Raw genomic sequence first — 16,775 nt, 5'->3', positions numbered from 1 at the left:
ACTATGATACCCACTTGTCATCAATGATCCTGGGCCAAACCGTGACTGGTTAGGGTTGGATTCTCATGCAGCGCAATGAGAACAACCATTCAGGTAAGTACAACTGTCTTTCTCCAGTGTGCTGCTTAGAGAATCCAAAGGAATGGGATATGCCTAAGCATATCGGGTAGATGACCAGTCCAGGGAGCCAGAGTCTGAGGGAACCACCTGCAGTACCCAACGTCCGAAGGCCGCTTCAGCTGAAGCATAAACATCCAACTTGTAATGTTTAATGAAGGGCAATGGAGATGACCCACGTCGCTGCCCTACAAATCTGATCGACTGAGCTTGTGTTGCCCAGGCCGTGGTCATGGCTGCGCTGTGCGTTGAGTGGGCTGTGATGTTCAGGGGCGACAGACGGCCCTGCACCTCATACGCCTTGGCAATACAGGCTTTCAACCACCTGCCAATAGTGGTGGACGAGACTCTTTGTCCCATGGAGCCAGGAAGGAAGGCCACAAAGAGGGCCTCTGACCATCAGAAGGATACCACGTGCTTGATGTAACATCAAAAGGCTCAACATACGTTGAGGTGGTGCCATTTCCGCTCGTGGGGATGCATCGGATGGAGACAAAAGTCAGGTAACACCAACCCCTGGGTCCTATGAAACCAGGAGTTGACCTTCAGCAGGAAGGACAGGTCCAGCCGGAGAACCACTCTGTTGGGATGGAAAATAGAGGTCGCTGCGGACTGAAAGGGCCGCCAACTCTGAGACCCTCTGAGCCGAAGTTATGGCCATAAGAAAGGCCACTTTCAAGGTCAGTACCCGAAGGCTGATGGATCAGATAGGCTTGAAGGGAGCTGATATCAAGGCTTCGAGTACGATGGGCAGCTCCCACGACGGATAACGATGGACCGTCAGAGTACGGAGGTTGGCAGCTTCCCTCAGAAAGGCGTGAACCCTGGGATGGTGTGCCAGGGAATGGCCCGCACCACCGTGAAGAATGTGGAAAGTGTCACCGTCTGTCTCCCTAAGGTATTAGGGGCCACTCCCCTATCCAGGCCATCCTGAAGGAAGTCCAGGACTTGAGGAAGTGAAGCCGATCTTGGGGCAATTCCCAGGGGATGGCACCACCTGCAGAAGGCCGACCATGTCATGTTGTACACCCGTGTAGTGGATGGACGTATAGCCGCTTGGATGGTATGAATGACATGTGCAGAGAAATTGTTGCATCTCAGCATGTCCCCCTCAATGGCCAAACAGCCAACTGGAGCCACTGAGGGTCCGGGTGGAAAAGGGCTCCTTGGGTGAGGATTATCCTGTTGTCCGGGAACCTCCGGGGGGGGGGCATGGATAGGCTGGTTAGATCAGCGAACCAGGACCTGCGGGGGCCAGTGGGGGGCAACCATCAACACCTCCGCCTGCTCCGAAAGAATCTTGCGAATCACCCTCGGGATGAGTAGCAGAGGCGGAAAAGCATACAACAGCACCTGGGGCCAGGGGCAGTGGAAAGCGTCGACCCCATCTGCCCCGAGTGTCTGGTACCTGCTGAAGAACCGAGGTAGGTGTGAATTGGCTGGAGACGCTACCATTGGGACCCCAAACCTGCAGGACAGATCACAGAAGGATGAAGGGGCCACTCCGCCTGGTCCACAGTTGTCCGACTCAGCCAATCCACTTGCAAGTTCGTGGAGCCAGAGATGTGGTCCGCCCTGATGGAAAGGAGGTGAGACTCCACCCACAGGAAGAGTGCCTGTGCCTCCAACATCAGACTCCTGGAATGCTTGCCTCCCTGGCGATTGATGTGTCCTTTGGCGCCATGTTGTCCATGAAGATCAACAAGTGCCGCCTCACCACCAGGTCTCTGAACTCCCAAAGGGCCAGGTGGAGAGCCTGAAGTTCTAGCCAATTGGTGTTGTTTGTTAAGTCCTAGGGGCTTCAATGTCCCTGGGCTATGTGATAGTGGGCATGAGCCCCCCAACCGTACAAGCTGGCATTGATCATGATTGTGATCCGATCCGGCTCTCTGAAAAGTCAACCTTTCAGCAAGGCTGACGAGGTCCATCAGTAGAGAGAGCGGATCACCTTGGCAGATAGCCGTACCGTGATGTTTGGGACTCCCTTGTGCCTTCTCTGGTGGGGCAGGAGGAACCATTGGAGCTGTTGTGCGTGAAATCAGGCCCAGGGAACGATCACTATGTAAGAGATCAGTTTCCTGAGTAATGTGTAAAGGATGGAAAGATGCACTGATCTCTGAGTCAAAACCTGGTTTGCCAGGGCCCGGATACTGGAGCAACGATTGTGAGACAAGGACACCTGGCATTGAACAGTGTCTATCACAGCCCCTAGATGTAACAGTGATGTTACAATAATTGCTTTTTTTCCATATTTACCATAAATCCATGAAGCTGCAGCGACCAAATTGTCGCTCGAAGGATATGGTGGGCCTGCCTTGGAGATGTCGACTGTATCAGAACATCATCGAGATAGGCTTGAAGTCTGATGGGATGAGAACTGAGATGGGCCATCACTGCGGCCAGCAGCTTCGTGAATGTCCTTGGGGCCGATGAGAGGCCGAACGGCAGGGCCCGGTATTGAAAATGGTGCCCTACGTAAGAGAATCGTAGGAACTTTCTGTGTGAGTGACGAATGGGCACATGAAGGTATGCCTCCTTGATGTCTACCGATGTTAGGTAGTCTCCCTGGCGAATGCAGCCCAAGATGGTTTGCAGTGACTGCATTTTGAAACGCTTGTACGCCAGGTATACGTTTAGCCTCGAGATCCAGAATTGCTCTCAACCCCCTGGAGTTCTTGGGCACTGAGAACAGGATAAAGTAAAAACTCCTCCTCTCTTGACCTGAGGGGACCGGTTCGATGGCGCAAATGTCCAGAAGGTGCTGGATCTCGGTGTCCATGAGAGTCCTCATGACCCAGCACCTTGGGATGGAGCACCGGATGAACTGTCTCAGGGGGGTGGACAGAAAGTCTAGAGTGAGGCCGATCTGCATGGTCTGGAGAACCCAAGCGTCCGAGGTTGACTGTTCAATGGGAATACCAACCTGGGAGTCAGTGGTACCAATGGAAGGGTCGGTAGCCAAAGCCTCGGCCTCCACATCTGGGCTGGGACAGCTGATGCTGCTGGGGCTGCTGCTGTTGCCTGCCCCTGTCCCTAAATCCAGACCAATCCTGGGGCTGGTTTGATCCCTGGTAATAGGGTCTCTGGTACTGGGGTCCGGTGGACCCGGATCCCCTCAAAAGGGCTGCCGGCAGGAGTAAGGTTGAGACCTACGGCCTGCCCGTCTTTGCAGAGAGGGAAGCACTTTATTTTTATCTTTATTTTCGATAAGAATGGGGTCCAGGGCTTTGCCAAAAAGTTTCCTTTTTTTTAATGGAGCTGCCACCAGGCACCACTTAGAGCACATATCCGCCTGTCAATGGAGGAGCCAGAGGAGGATTTGTAAATTTGTAAAACATTTACAATGCAGTAAAACGAGAAAAATAGTACCTGTGATTGCTAAGAAAATCCAAAGCAAAAAACTCCTTAAAGTTACAGGAGAAAATGTGATTAGGTCTCTTTAGGCAGACTGAATTGAAAAAACTGATGAGCCGAGTGAAAAAGGGAGGCGTGGCCAAGTTTATTCAATTCAGTCTCTAGGCAACCAGACCGAAATCAACCCATTCCTTTGGATTCTCTAAGCAGCGCACTGGAGAATATGTATGTTTTTTAACATTTAAATATAATTGGAACCATTCAAAGGGATATTATATATAAATAATACCGTAGCAATAATTGTTGCAACTACAATGATTATTAATTCATATCCTATGTTGATTTACTAAGTCACAATAGAAAAATTCAAATATGTATGGCTTAGCATTGTATATAAATCATATTATTCTATGTCTACCCCAAGCCTTTGGGAATGTAACAAATTACAAAACAAATGAAATAAAAGGTTCCTCTCTATGGTGTACACACTAACTATAAATTAAGCGAATTATATCAGATCCAACAGATGCAGAAAGCTGGTCCAGCAACTTACGTATATATGTTTTCTTTTTCTGCTAATAAATGTTTCATTGAAGACTGAACAGTAGCAAGACATTCGTGGTAGCGATTGACTAAATTAAACTGATTCTGCTTGGCCTCTTTAGCAGCCATTAATTCTTGCAGGAGTCCGTCCCAACTGGAAGAAGTCACCCTGTGGGCGCCCTTGTGCTTTGGCTGACTTCCTTCTGCCACCACTGAGTGTTCTGGCCACACTGAGGAAGCTTGAGTTTTCTTCTTTTCTAGCTGCAGACACAAATCCTATGAAGAAAATCAGAGGGGGGGAGGGGGGTCTTGTTTGTTTTTTAAAGGAATTGTTTCATCTTTATGTCTTTCTGAATCAGATTAAATACCTATTTTTACTACGCATTGTATTTCTAACTACAAAGGGTCAAAATACTCCCCCAAAGTCCACATTTAGGGCACTAAGGCCAGTGAAGCTACTAAGGGGAAGGGGGACATGGGCAAAATGCCATGGACAATAAGGAGGAAATTGTGATAATGAGCTCCTCCATATTGTCCATGACATTTTCTACCCCTTGTTAAAAGTCAGAGGAATACACCCCATTCCCCCCATTTCTCCTGCCACAGATAAATGTGTAGCTTTGGATCATTTTTCTCAAAAATAAAGGAACAAGTAAAGGTTTTCAATTCATTTGTTTAACTGCATTCTCTTTATCTACTTTTAGGATTTGTGTGAAGAACAGATCATGTTTTGGGTCATATTTATGCATAAATGTGGAAAGTTCAAATGAGTTCACAGACTTTTAAGCCCCATTGGAGGTGAGGTCTCTCATACAAACTCCCCCTGTGTTATTTTATACAGAAGGATGCCAATTGGTGGGAACAATCAGTGTTATTATCCCCTTCATGTTGTTGAAATGCTCATATATCGAATGGCATGAGATTGCACTACCCAGAAATAGCTATGAGATTCTTATGTGCCTGAGCAGATGAGTGGGAGGATAAGAAGATAGCAGGGACTAACAGAGTGCTTACAGCCACGCCAATGAACATATTGTTTCCATACCTCTATCTCTCTCAGTTGATCTTTCATTAATACAATATCTAACTCTGCAGTCCAAATTTTCATTTTGTTGATCTTTTGTTCCAGCTCTGCATACTCAACAATTGTTCGGTCTTCAAAATAACCCTGCTGGGAAATCCAAACAGGTAACTGCATTGATTTGACATAAATTATTTTGCAATCTACGGAATTATTCCTATATCATTATAATCCAGATTTTTTTTATTGAAGAAAAAGGTATCAGGTACAAATCTTGCTGGGAGCTTGATCACCTAATTTAAATTACATCCTGCCCACTTTATTCATTGTTCTAGCTAAGATGATTACTTCCCATCCTGGCATGACGGAGGGGGTTAGAAAAAGTACCCTAAACATTTCCTACCCCACAACATCATCTGGCTAGTTAACCGTGTTTAACAGATCACCTAAGCGGTCAAGAATCAAGAAAAAGAAAGAAAATTCATTTTTGGAACCTGGAATGTCTATACCTTGCTGGAGAGAAACAAATGCAAACAAGGCACCATGTTGAGGGACCAACTGTTTTGCTTCACTTGAAATTCCCATTGCTGGCAAACGTAACAGTGCAATAATGGGAATTTCAATGGAAGAAAAATATTAAATTTATGGTGAGTATTGCTCTTCAAATAAATTCATATACTGTAATGTGCTTGTGGATATTATATTTGGACCTGATCCTTTGGTTTTTACTCTTGTGCTTACTATCCAAGGTTGAGATTTTGAGATGATTACATCAAATAATTAAATAAATAAATAAATACTTCATCAATGGTATGTTACACCAGTATTAATTGCTAAAATAGACAATTTTTTAAAAAAAATGTTGCAAATGCACTGATCAAGCCAGACCATTTTCCATGTTTGGTAGCAACATTCAAACTTTGGAAAATAGAAAAACAAAGTCTAAAAGTTGAATTTCCCTCTCAACGTACCATTTTCTTGTTAAAAATTATTAAACTTGACTCTCACTTGATAACTGCATATTAATTTGATTTTAATAAAGAATGAATGTTTTAAAATCTGGTAAGATATATAAATATGTGGAACAAAAATTATATTATTTTGATATTTTACTCGATCATTCGGTTTTCTAATGCTGCTGTAGATCTCACTACTATTCACTTATTGGTTGTTTTTTTTCCCCATTTTTTTTTTCTGATTCTCTTTCTCAGTTGTGGTTTTTAAATCTCTCCCCCTCTCTCAAAAATAAAGATCTGAACATTCACATGTGAAACTGAGAAAAACAAGCGTTCTTTCAAAAGCCAAATCTTATTTTAGAGGGAATTAACAATAAAGACAAGTTTATCCTACTCAGCGTCACATGAACCAGTATTCCTGGACCAATGGCCCACCCTCTCCACTATTGGAAACTGAAAAGAGAAAGGGTGAAATTGATTGAATTATGGATTAATGGCTATCCTGGCTGAAGAGCTAGCAGTGCACAAGAATAGCACTTAACCATGTCCTTCAATGAAGTTGTGCAACAACAGAGATTATTACCTTGCTTTCCGGAGATGGATGTATAATGGACAAAGGAGTAGGGTCAGCCTCCATTACCTTTCCATTCATTAATGGCAAAATGGTTTGAGGCATTTCTGACCAGGCACGTGTTGCTTGCAATTTCTTTTGATAGCCATGCTGCTGTTGCAGAGTTTCATTGGGATAATCATCCGCCAGTATTTGCTCTGATTTCTGCTGCTGCTTTGCACACTGGCTTGCTGAACTTTGAAAATTGTGGGCTTCCACCAAATTGCCTTTCAATTCCTGCTAAGTAGAAGTAGAATGGAGGAGAAAGGAGGGGAAAAGAGAGAGAAATCATAACCTTCTCGGGACAGCAGGTATTGAAATGTCAATTGCTTTCTTAATGGAAAGATAGTGAAAGAATAATAGAATAAAGGGGTGGTAAAGGTCAGAGAAAAGCACATCTGCACAGACGCCTCTCCTAGGAACAATATTATGAGGATGGAGAAGGTTGCTCAAAGCTCTGACAAAGTTAATTGGCCTAAAAGTTTTCTCCTTCTGTGGCTGCAATCTTATAATTCGATTGAGATGGGTCCCTACTAACCAGATTCGGTCTGTTTACTCTCTATACTGTGAAGCAGTGCAAATGGGTGTGGAGTTTTCTTGGAACTGTTGAAAGGGCTGCGTTGTAGACTGGAGATAGATGATGTCATATTCCTCCCTTTCTGTTGAGAGATGGCTGTTCAATTTTGACACAGATGGCCTCTTTGACCCCTCTTTCAAACCAGCGGTCCTATTTGTCCAAAATGTGGACTTTGCTGTCTTCAAAAGAGTGACCTTTGCCTTTTAAATGAAGATGGACTGCTGAATGCTGTCCCGGAACAAACTGTCAGGGAGTGCCTGTGGTTTCAAGCATTGGTCTTTCCCAGTCCAATTAGAAGATGCCAGGGACTCAACCCTGCATGTGCCATATTCTACATTTTATTACAAAACTAGCCCAGCGTTGCCATTTCTGATAGAAAACAGCTTGACATACAAAGGGGCTATTGGCTTGTCTTCCTCTGCCTTTTAAGTATTGTTGCTTCAGTTGAGGAACGTATCCATGAGGAGACCCCAGGTTCCCTAAGGCAACATTGTTCAACACAATCACATAGAAAATACCTTTGTCTGGAAATCTGTTTTCTATCAGAAATGGCAGCACTGGGCTAGTTTTGTAATATGACATTATCTATCTCCAGTCTACAACATAGCCCTTTCCAAGAAAACTCTACACCCATTTGCACTACTCAGGTGACCCTGATGACACAGATAAACCTCCAGGTCATCTTAACGACTCATTAAAAGAATGCAAATAACCATCTGTCTGCAAGGTGTATAAATCCTTCGATTTCCCACCATCCGGTCAGAGCTGAAGAAGCTTCTTGGATGAGAAGTGAAATGTCTTCAAAGGACAACCAGAAAGTTCAGTTGCCTCTTGAAAAAGCACCTTTGGGACAACCATGATCTGGGTTGTAAATTAGTTATGTTAGTACCCTGGCATTGTACCAGGGAACATCTGAGTTCCTATGTTCTAACTCTATAAAAGATAGCTGCATTTATTCCATTGATCCATGAGGTTCCTTTGGTCCTGGTTGCACCCACTTCCATTGGAGCAAGAAGCAATAGTTGAAGGAAGAGGACTTGTGGCATCTCCCAACACCCCACTGGGTGTCACAGGGGCAGAGAAAGAGAATGCAGCAGAGAGTATAATACAACTGATGTCTGCAACATGTACAAGTGACATTGGCCTAATGGTATGAAGCACCTTTAACACACTATCCCCATGGATTTGATACCAGAGAAGGAGCAGGACTGTTCAACTTTTCACAAATTGAACTTGAGGAAAAACATCCAGTATGGCAGATATAAGCAAAGTCACTGTCCAATGCTGATGGTTCTTGCATATGTTTCTTAGTTCTGAATATTTTTCTACTGTCTTGTCAGCTGCAACCATCCTATAACTTCCTTGCTTGACTACATCATGAATTTATTTCATCCATTTATATGGGATGTATTATGGATTATATAGATTGACCACTGCCAGAAGAATCAGGAAGACCTCAGTTATGAACAGCTTTGCATTTGTAAACTCTCACACTGCTTTGGCTTCCCTGATCAAAACTGATGTTCCTGCTTATCTAAAGATTATGGGCTTGCTGATAAAAATTTTGTAACTTCCAATGGATAAGACATTAACTTGTTGCCGAAAGCATAACAAAATAGCCAAGGGCATTATACAGTATTTGGTGGGGAATACAAGCTACACCTAGACTGCAAAAAATGGGTGTTAAGAGTTGTCTGCTTCCCTTTGTTGCCTTCTGTTGGTTATCCAGTTTTTGTAGCCCATGTTTGCTTGTTTAAATTTATCACTCCAGCAGACTCTGGGTAGCTTAGAAAATCTAACACTAACTAAAACAGTTAGAAACATAGACAAAAATAATCCCTCAGCAAGACAGACCCAACAGCATATTAACCCCAGTCTAGGACCAAAGCCAGCCTTCACGGGCTTTTCAGAACCCAGGAAAGTGAGCACCATCTGTATCTCTGAGAGGATGCTTGTTCCAGGGGCAGGAGCAGCCACAGAGATGGCGCACTTTCCAGATACCATAAGACAGCAACATTTAATAGAAGATACCTGGAACATGCATACTCTGCCCAAATGCACTAGCGGTATAGTAGTCCTAGGAAAGCCCACATGAATGGTTTTCATTATGTTCTCAAAAGCACAGACAGGCACACGTTGAGACAGGGAATCCATCAAGTTCTATGGTCTAAAGCTATGAAGAACTATGAAAATCAAGCCAATACTTTGAACTAGGTCCACAAAGGGGCCAAGAGCCAACGGTGATGACAAAATGCTGGCATAATAAACTCATAATACCAATCGTGGCTATGAGATGCTTCCTTTCTCAGCAACAGCAAGAGGCAATAATCACAGCATTGGAGACACCAACCCAGAATATGAGTTTGTCTCTCAATCCATATGTCACTTGTTTACCTGCTCTCCCTCCTGCTGCTGGGAAAGAAAATGCAGTGGAGGGTTACAATCTTATTTCATCTAAAGAGCGGTGGGACATTTTTCTCCCCGCTGGAAGAGTGGGAGGAGAAGGTGATAGCAGCAGGTAATGCACAGCAATGGCAAATTTGTTGCTATGGAAGAGATGTGCTAATGTTTTCAGAAAGGACTTGAAGCACATTCACTCATCCTTTTATAGATGTCCTTAAATACATGAAGGTGCTATGGAGAATAAACCAAGTGGTCCATATCCTTCAGAACTTTATGGAAGAGTGCAGGATTTAGTATCAGGAAAGGATTATCCACAGACTTTTGTTCAGGTAAGTGGCTGGAGGACATTGAATTAGAAAATCCTACGTATTACTTTCAGAGGAGTTATTCAGGACAGTTAAATTGTGTCTGAGTGCTGCACATTTTCTGTAATGATGCTTGCTCTCTGATTACCTATCAGCAATATTCTGGGAATAAATAAACCAGATATTTCAAAATAGAGAAACAGCAAACTTATAACGAAAGAAACAGGAATATACAGGTGATTGTAAAGTCATATCCCTTACTAATCCAGGCCTCATCATTCCATATCATAACCACTGTTTTATGGAAATGACACACAAAAAAAAGCCCTTTCAAAACCATTCTATCAAATGTTTGAAAGTAAGATTGTCAGGGGGAGTAAAAGATTACCTCAGTAACTGCAGCTGCTCTCTCCTCAGATACAAGTGCTAAGGAGCTTGGTAATTGCACTTTACGTGTCAACCATTCTGGAAAGAAATCTGGAGCTTCTCTACCCAGTTGATTTTTCACTCTGAAGGAATTTTCCTTCAAAAGACAAGAACATGAAATAATTAAGTCAAGTGAAGATTGCAGAAGAAGTTGGAGAATTATTATATGTTATCTCCATATTTACATTCATATTATATGAATTTAAACCATATTATATATTATATTCATATTCAGAATACAACATGATAATAATAATCAAAGGTCCTCAAGATCTGGATGCACCATAAAGGCCTGGGAATCCCAGAGAACTGGCATACTAGTAAGACAGCTCCATTATTATTAACATACTTTTGTTCTTTTATTAAACTGTGTTCTATCATTTTTAATATTTTTAATAATTATTATTTATTAATGACAGCACTGTTGTATGCTGTCCAGTGTCACTTGTTTTGTGAAATGAATGTGTATAGAAATTTGAAAGTTCTAGAACTTTTAATCTCTGAGTAATGTTTTATTGTACAAAACATCCTATCAAAAGAATATGAGTGCTTGAGGTGGAAAAAAATGAAACTTTGATTTTTGGTTTATCAACTACATTGATTTGTTTGTATAGTTATTATTATGGAAAAGTAAAAAGTTGTGGTTTGAAATTAATGCTTTATTTTACTGCAACAGAGGGAGTCAGAAATCAACACTCCCCACCACCACATCCCCTCTCACTTCTCTTTCCCCTTCTCCCCCCCCCCCCTGTGTCTTCCAATTTGCTTTTGTATTTTGCATTTTATTTTATAATCTAATAAAATGTTTAAATGGCAAAAAAAGAACATGACTGCAAGAATGTTGCATTACATTTGGCAACTTTCCAGTTCTGACTCCTGATGTTTCAGAACAGCAGATTACATCTTTTTTAATTTAATTTATTTATTATTAGACTTCTATACTGCCCATTTTCAAGAGGAGACTCACTTAATCCCAACATTTGCTAGCTAATTGTAATTTCACTGAAAACTATTTACACACATTGCTGTTTTATTTCAGCAATGCCTTATTTCTTTTCACATTTCTTCTCAACCTTGAGATGAAAATACCTAAGCATACACTGCTTTTAATACTACTCCCAACTTCTAAACAAAAGCCGGCTTCTGATCAGCACTAAAATTTACAGAGGATTTGTGTCCTTTACACACTGGAGCCAGTCTTTATTTATTTACCACCCTCAATTTATTTACTATAATTATCTGTAGGTCACCTATTTGAATGACTTTAGACAGTTTACAACTATATATTTATACCAGTGTTTTCCAACCTTAGTGTCTTGGAGATGTGTAGACTTCTTAATGCTAGCTGGGGATTTCTGGGAGTTGAAGTCCACACATCTTCAAACTGCCAAGTATAAGAAAAACTGCACTGCACGTTGTTATAAAATAAAAAATATTCAAATCATTTAAATCTTAACAATTTTGCTTCTGTCTTCCATAAAACCTATTCTCTAAAATCCCTGTAGAGGAAGGAACAGCCTTTTTCTTCAAAGCAAATGTTGGAAGAAGCTTCTGGGTACAAGCAATGGAAAACTCCTTTTCATCTATTCTAGCAGCAGAAATTCTCTCCTGGATTATAAAGGACCATTCTACTAGCAGGAAGCAAATACTAGATATAACTGAATTATTTGAACCAGAAATAGTCTGAATAACAGTTGTAATAAATCTGGACTGAAAGAATAGAATAGAATGGAATGGAAGGGAAGGGAAGGGAAGGGAAGGGAAGAGAAGAGAAGAGAAGAGAAGAGAAGAGAAGAGAAGAGAAGAGAAGAGAAACCTAGGAGGAATGAGGGCTGAGAGAGTTTATTTCTACAGTATTCTACAATACTTCTACAACCAATGGAACAGAAAGTGCCTTCGGAAGTTGTGGGAGCTTCATCACTTAAGACTTTCAAGAAGAGACTGGACTGCCCTCTGTCAGAAATGGTGTAGGGTTTCCTGCTTGGGCGTGGGGTTGGACTAGATGACCTACAAGGTCCTTTCCAACTCTGTTAATCTGTTAAATCTGTTAAATAGAGTGCAATGGAATAGAATGGAATGGAAGAATAGAATAGAATAGAATAGAATAGAATAGGAATAACAGATTTGCAGGAAACCTTAGTCATGGGAGTCTCACTGTGCAACAAATTCTTCCAAATATACAATGCTACCAAAAAAAAACCTGATTGATCCCTGCTTAGTCTTCCAAGGTGAAGACATATAGAAAAGAGCTTGTGAAAATAAGTTCAATATTTGGGCAGATTTATTTGGGAATAAGTGGAAACACCAGGTAAAATGAGTTACTGAAATTTTCATATAATCCCATGTTCAGTGGCAAGGAGGATCTCAGTCCAAATAATGTAATATAATGTGATTTTAAAAATCTCAGAAAATAAGCAATTCTTGATTTCTGCCCCACCCAACCCTTTCGACATTTATCCCAGAATATTACTAATTTTTTCCCACAAAACTAACTTCTTGGGGAGCAAAGGGGATGCTAGAAATTACCAGTTTCTCTCTGTTTGTTGCTTCATTGTCCCTCTCTTTTTTCTGTTTGAGTATATCAGTGTGGATGTCCTCAGTCTCATGCTGAAGTCTGTATTTAGTTTTAAGATGCTTCGGCTTAATTTGGGGTGCATCTATCTCATCCTTCATACATGTCTGTTCCAAACTGATGGAGTCCATTAGAGCAACAACATTCTGTAGTCTGTCTTCAGCTTGACAAAGAATATTATACTGTACCTTAAGTGAAAAAGTGCAAGAAGATCATAATGACAAGAGAATCTGTGCAGCTGGCAATATTATAAATATGCTATAGGAGAGAATAAAATAGGATAAAACACTTGTGACATTTTTCATAAAGAATTAGATAATTGATGAAGAAAAATAAACAAAAGGCAATGTCTTTATCAGGGGTCATGCTTATTCTCTGATTTGCACAGAAACTGATATCCATATTCATTTAAATACATAAAGTCCTTGACTTACTTAGTGAACATTCAAAGTTACAATAGCACTGAAAAAAGTGACTAATGACCATTTTTGACATTTATGATCATTGCAGCATCCCCACGGTCACACGATCAACATTTGGAGAATTGACAACTGGCCTGTATTGTCCTGGGGTCATGTGATCACCTTTTGCAACCTCCTGACAAGCAAAGTCAATGGGGAAACCAGATTCATTTAACAACCGTTAACTAACTTAACAACTGCAGTGATTCGCCTAATAGCACTGCCAAGGAAGGTCGTAAACTGGGGCAAAACTCAAATATCTGTCTTGCTTAGCAACACAAATGTGGGGCTAAATTGTGGGCGTATGTTGAGGACTATCTGTAAAAGAAAAAGCACCATACTTCCAAGGGAATGCACATTTAGATCTACCTTGTTCAATGAAATGAATGAGAGTTCCAGTGGTGGGTTGCAGGTGGTACGCCCCGGTACGGACGTACTGGTGCCTGCCCGGAGCACCGGGTACCGTTCCAGTACAGTGCTCCAGAGGACCCACCTGCCCGCCCACTCTCCTTACCTGTATTTGAGCTCTTTGGCGCTACTGTGCACGTGCATGGAGCATACGGCGCCTGCGCAACGCTCCGCCGAGCAGCTGGAGCGTTGCGGAGGCATTACGGAGATAAGAACACACGCGCGCACTGCTTGCACGTGCACATGGGAGATGCTGGGCCCTGTTACACCATGCCAGTTGCACCGGGATCCGGAACCCACCACTGGAGAGTTGCATGAGGCAGTGCTGACACTAAATTGCTTTAAAAAGAATATCAGTTACTTTTACTTGATTCCCAGCTGACTTATCTGATTACTAGGTAAGTTGTGTAAGATGACTCAGTTGTATAAGAAAGCATCTGTGGAGCACATAGCAAGAATACTTTTTACCCTTGTTCAGTTTAATTGTTCATATGGTAATCTTGAAAGCAATCTCATTTGACATTGATAAAAACTCTGCACCAATAATCAGACATAAATAAAAAGATGCTGTTCGTAAAATTCTAATTTTCAATATTTCTCTTTCTTGTTTTGTCAATCATCATTTTTATTCTGGGATGGAAACACTGTTGCCTCAATTTCATTGAATTTAGTTCTTCATTAAGGTCTTTGACAAGGGAGAGTGAGACCCCCCTCCCTTCATTGTGCTTGCTGTCTTTTAAGTTTTATGGGTTTTATTGTAATTTCCTTGATTATCTGTGAGTCATTCCAAGTCCTGATGTACAGAGGCATACAATCATTATTATTGCATTGTTACTCTTTCAAGTTCATTGATTTTCAAATTCACTGGAAACAAAATTCCTCCTGACCTGATTTTGCTCTGTACCCATGGGCTCCCGCAGTTCCTTTAGAGAAGTCATCAAAAGTGTAGTCAACTCTTCACACTGCTGGTGCCCCTCAACACAGCCTTCCAAGAGCTTTGCTGTATGCTGTGATTTAAGGAGAAACTCAAGATTAAAACCAACATGTATAGATAGTTGTCCAATATAATAAAGTATGTGCTGCAGACTATTAGACTTCTCCATAGAAACACATCTTCCTGGACCCATATACAAATAAACAAATATATATTTATTTAATAAGCAACTTTATATAGCTGCCCATAAAGTGTTAGAGTTAGGCAGCCTTATGAATTCAATAAATAATTAATTTTTTACAAATAAATTAATTAATTAAAATAAATTACTGAACTGGTAATTGAAGCGGTATGCTCTAGGACCCATTTCATCCTATCCTATCTGTTTGTTTGAAACAAATCTAATCCCACACCTAATGAACATTTATATTGCAAGATTTACACCAATAGTGTTTCATTCTGGATCTTCCAAACCAATAATCTGCCAAGATGCCAACCTGTAATCGGCAAAGAAGACATTTGTAGAGATGCTGTAAAGTCATCAATGATTCTTCACTGAAGCTATTAGTGCATGTCTTCAAAGAACTGCGTTGCTTTGTTAGTTCATTTAAGAGAAGTGTTAGGCCTTCAATTTCTTTCAGAAGTGCAGAATAATTGTTTAACTGACTTTGCACTTGCTGTGAATTGGGATGAATATCAACATTTAATCCTTGCTTCGGCTTCTCCACTTCATAAAACAGCGCTTTGATGGCATCTTCTGTCTGCTTCACGTGTTCCATTTGATGCTGGAGTTGTTCCTGATCCCTATGACAGGGAAAAATGATATCAGTTTAACAGCAGACTGCTGAATATATAGGAGAACAGAGTGACAAACTTTTTGTAATGTTGAAAAGTAAAAAGTTCATGTTTGCCATAAGAACAGGGTAAAATGCTAAATAGATTAATAGATGTATCATACCTATAACCTTAAAATATATTTAATCATCAACTTCTGGGGTCCCTGCCTTATTTACCAGATCTTTTTGTAACTAAATTTGTTCTTTTTAAAATTAATTTAATTTTTACAAATTTTAATTGTCATTATTTACCTTAAATAACCCATATGCAGTAAAGGAATGGGCTATATTTTAATATAAACAAAGAAAAGTGTATTTATAATTTTTTTTCTAGAGTGATTAGTCATAAGCTTGCAGAAAAAATCTTCTGTTTTCCAATCTTCAGTTTCATCAATATTATCTGAGTGGACAGTTTCTGGAGGAGTTTTATACTGGATGATATTATTATAGAATGACTCTTCTGCATTTTCAACTCAGCAGACATTTTCATGGTGTAATCTAGGCTACTTACCTCAGACAGTCAATAACCAGATGAACAGTGGAGTCCCACTTCTTTTGGACATCAGAAACGATCTGCTCAATAGCTAAGTTCTTGCTCTTATCGTCACACTTCAAATGTTTTCCAACAGCTATGATAGTTTGCAATTTAGCACTGCCCTCCTCTTTCAACAAAGCAATCTCCTGTATTGTAAGAAATAACATGAAGGCAATTGATTTTACTCAGTTTTGACATAGCACCCAGGCCAAATAACAGTAAAATTATCAAGAGAAACAACTTTTTAAAAAATTAATTAATTGTCATTCTAATTAAATCTCACACAATTAAAGTTAATAAACTGTTTCCAGTTCTTTTGTTAATTCTCTAAATATTGGAAGACATTGCTAATATTGGAGAGAATTGGAATGGAAGATAAGTAGGATATGTCTGCTGCCTTGAATTATTTGTAAAAATAATAATGGTGGGATACAAAGAAATGTCAAATAAATAAAACAAATGCTTATTAAATTTACAAAGTGCTTTTGTCAGGTACTAGTAATTAGGAACAAGGGCTGAATTCAAAGCACTGTTTATTACATGCTACCTATACACAAGAATTTGATCTACTAACGGTCAAGCCAAATTGGTGCCAGATAAGCATCAACATAATTCACAAGGGGCTCAACTTGGGCCTCTTGGCAGAACTAAATGACTCCTTACTGATGACATGTTTAACCCCGCCGTTGTGCTTGCCCTGTTCATCTTCTACAGCTT

At 40.7% G+C, this 16,775-nt stretch overlaps 1 protein-coding gene across 1 annotated transcript in view; it reads right to left on the bottom strand.

The window, feature by feature from the left end:
• Positions 1-16,775, bottom strand: part of SYNE2 (spectrin repeat containing nuclear envelope protein 2) — a 237,739-nt gene that overhangs the window by 129,561 nt on the left and 91,403 nt on the right. Inside the window, exons 40-47 of the mRNA XM_081935674.1 lie at positions 16,035-16,204; positions 15,185-15,491; positions 14,641-14,760; positions 12,839-13,072; positions 10,275-10,409; positions 6,575-6,841; positions 5,060-5,185; positions 4,025-4,290 (exon numbers count right to left, since the gene is read on the bottom strand). Coding sequence (XP_081791800.1) covers positions 4,025-4,290; positions 5,060-5,185; positions 6,575-6,841; positions 10,275-10,409; positions 12,839-13,072; positions 14,641-14,760; positions 15,185-15,491; positions 16,035-16,204 — 1,625 coding nt within the window. The remainder of the gene's footprint in view (positions 1-4,024; positions 4,291-5,059; positions 5,186-6,574; positions 6,842-10,274; positions 10,410-12,838; positions 13,073-14,640; positions 14,761-15,184; positions 15,492-16,034; positions 16,205-16,775) is intronic.

The sequence above is a fragment of the Natrix helvetica genome (genome assembly GCF_964273705.1).
Source record: "Natrix helvetica genome assembly, chromosome: 1".
Classification (NCBI taxonomy): Eukaryota; Metazoa; Chordata; class Lepidosauria; order Squamata; family Natricidae; genus Natrix; species Natrix helvetica.
The sequence above is the reverse complement of the archived record's forward strand: the minus strand, read 5'-3'. Positions and strand labels throughout refer to the sequence as shown.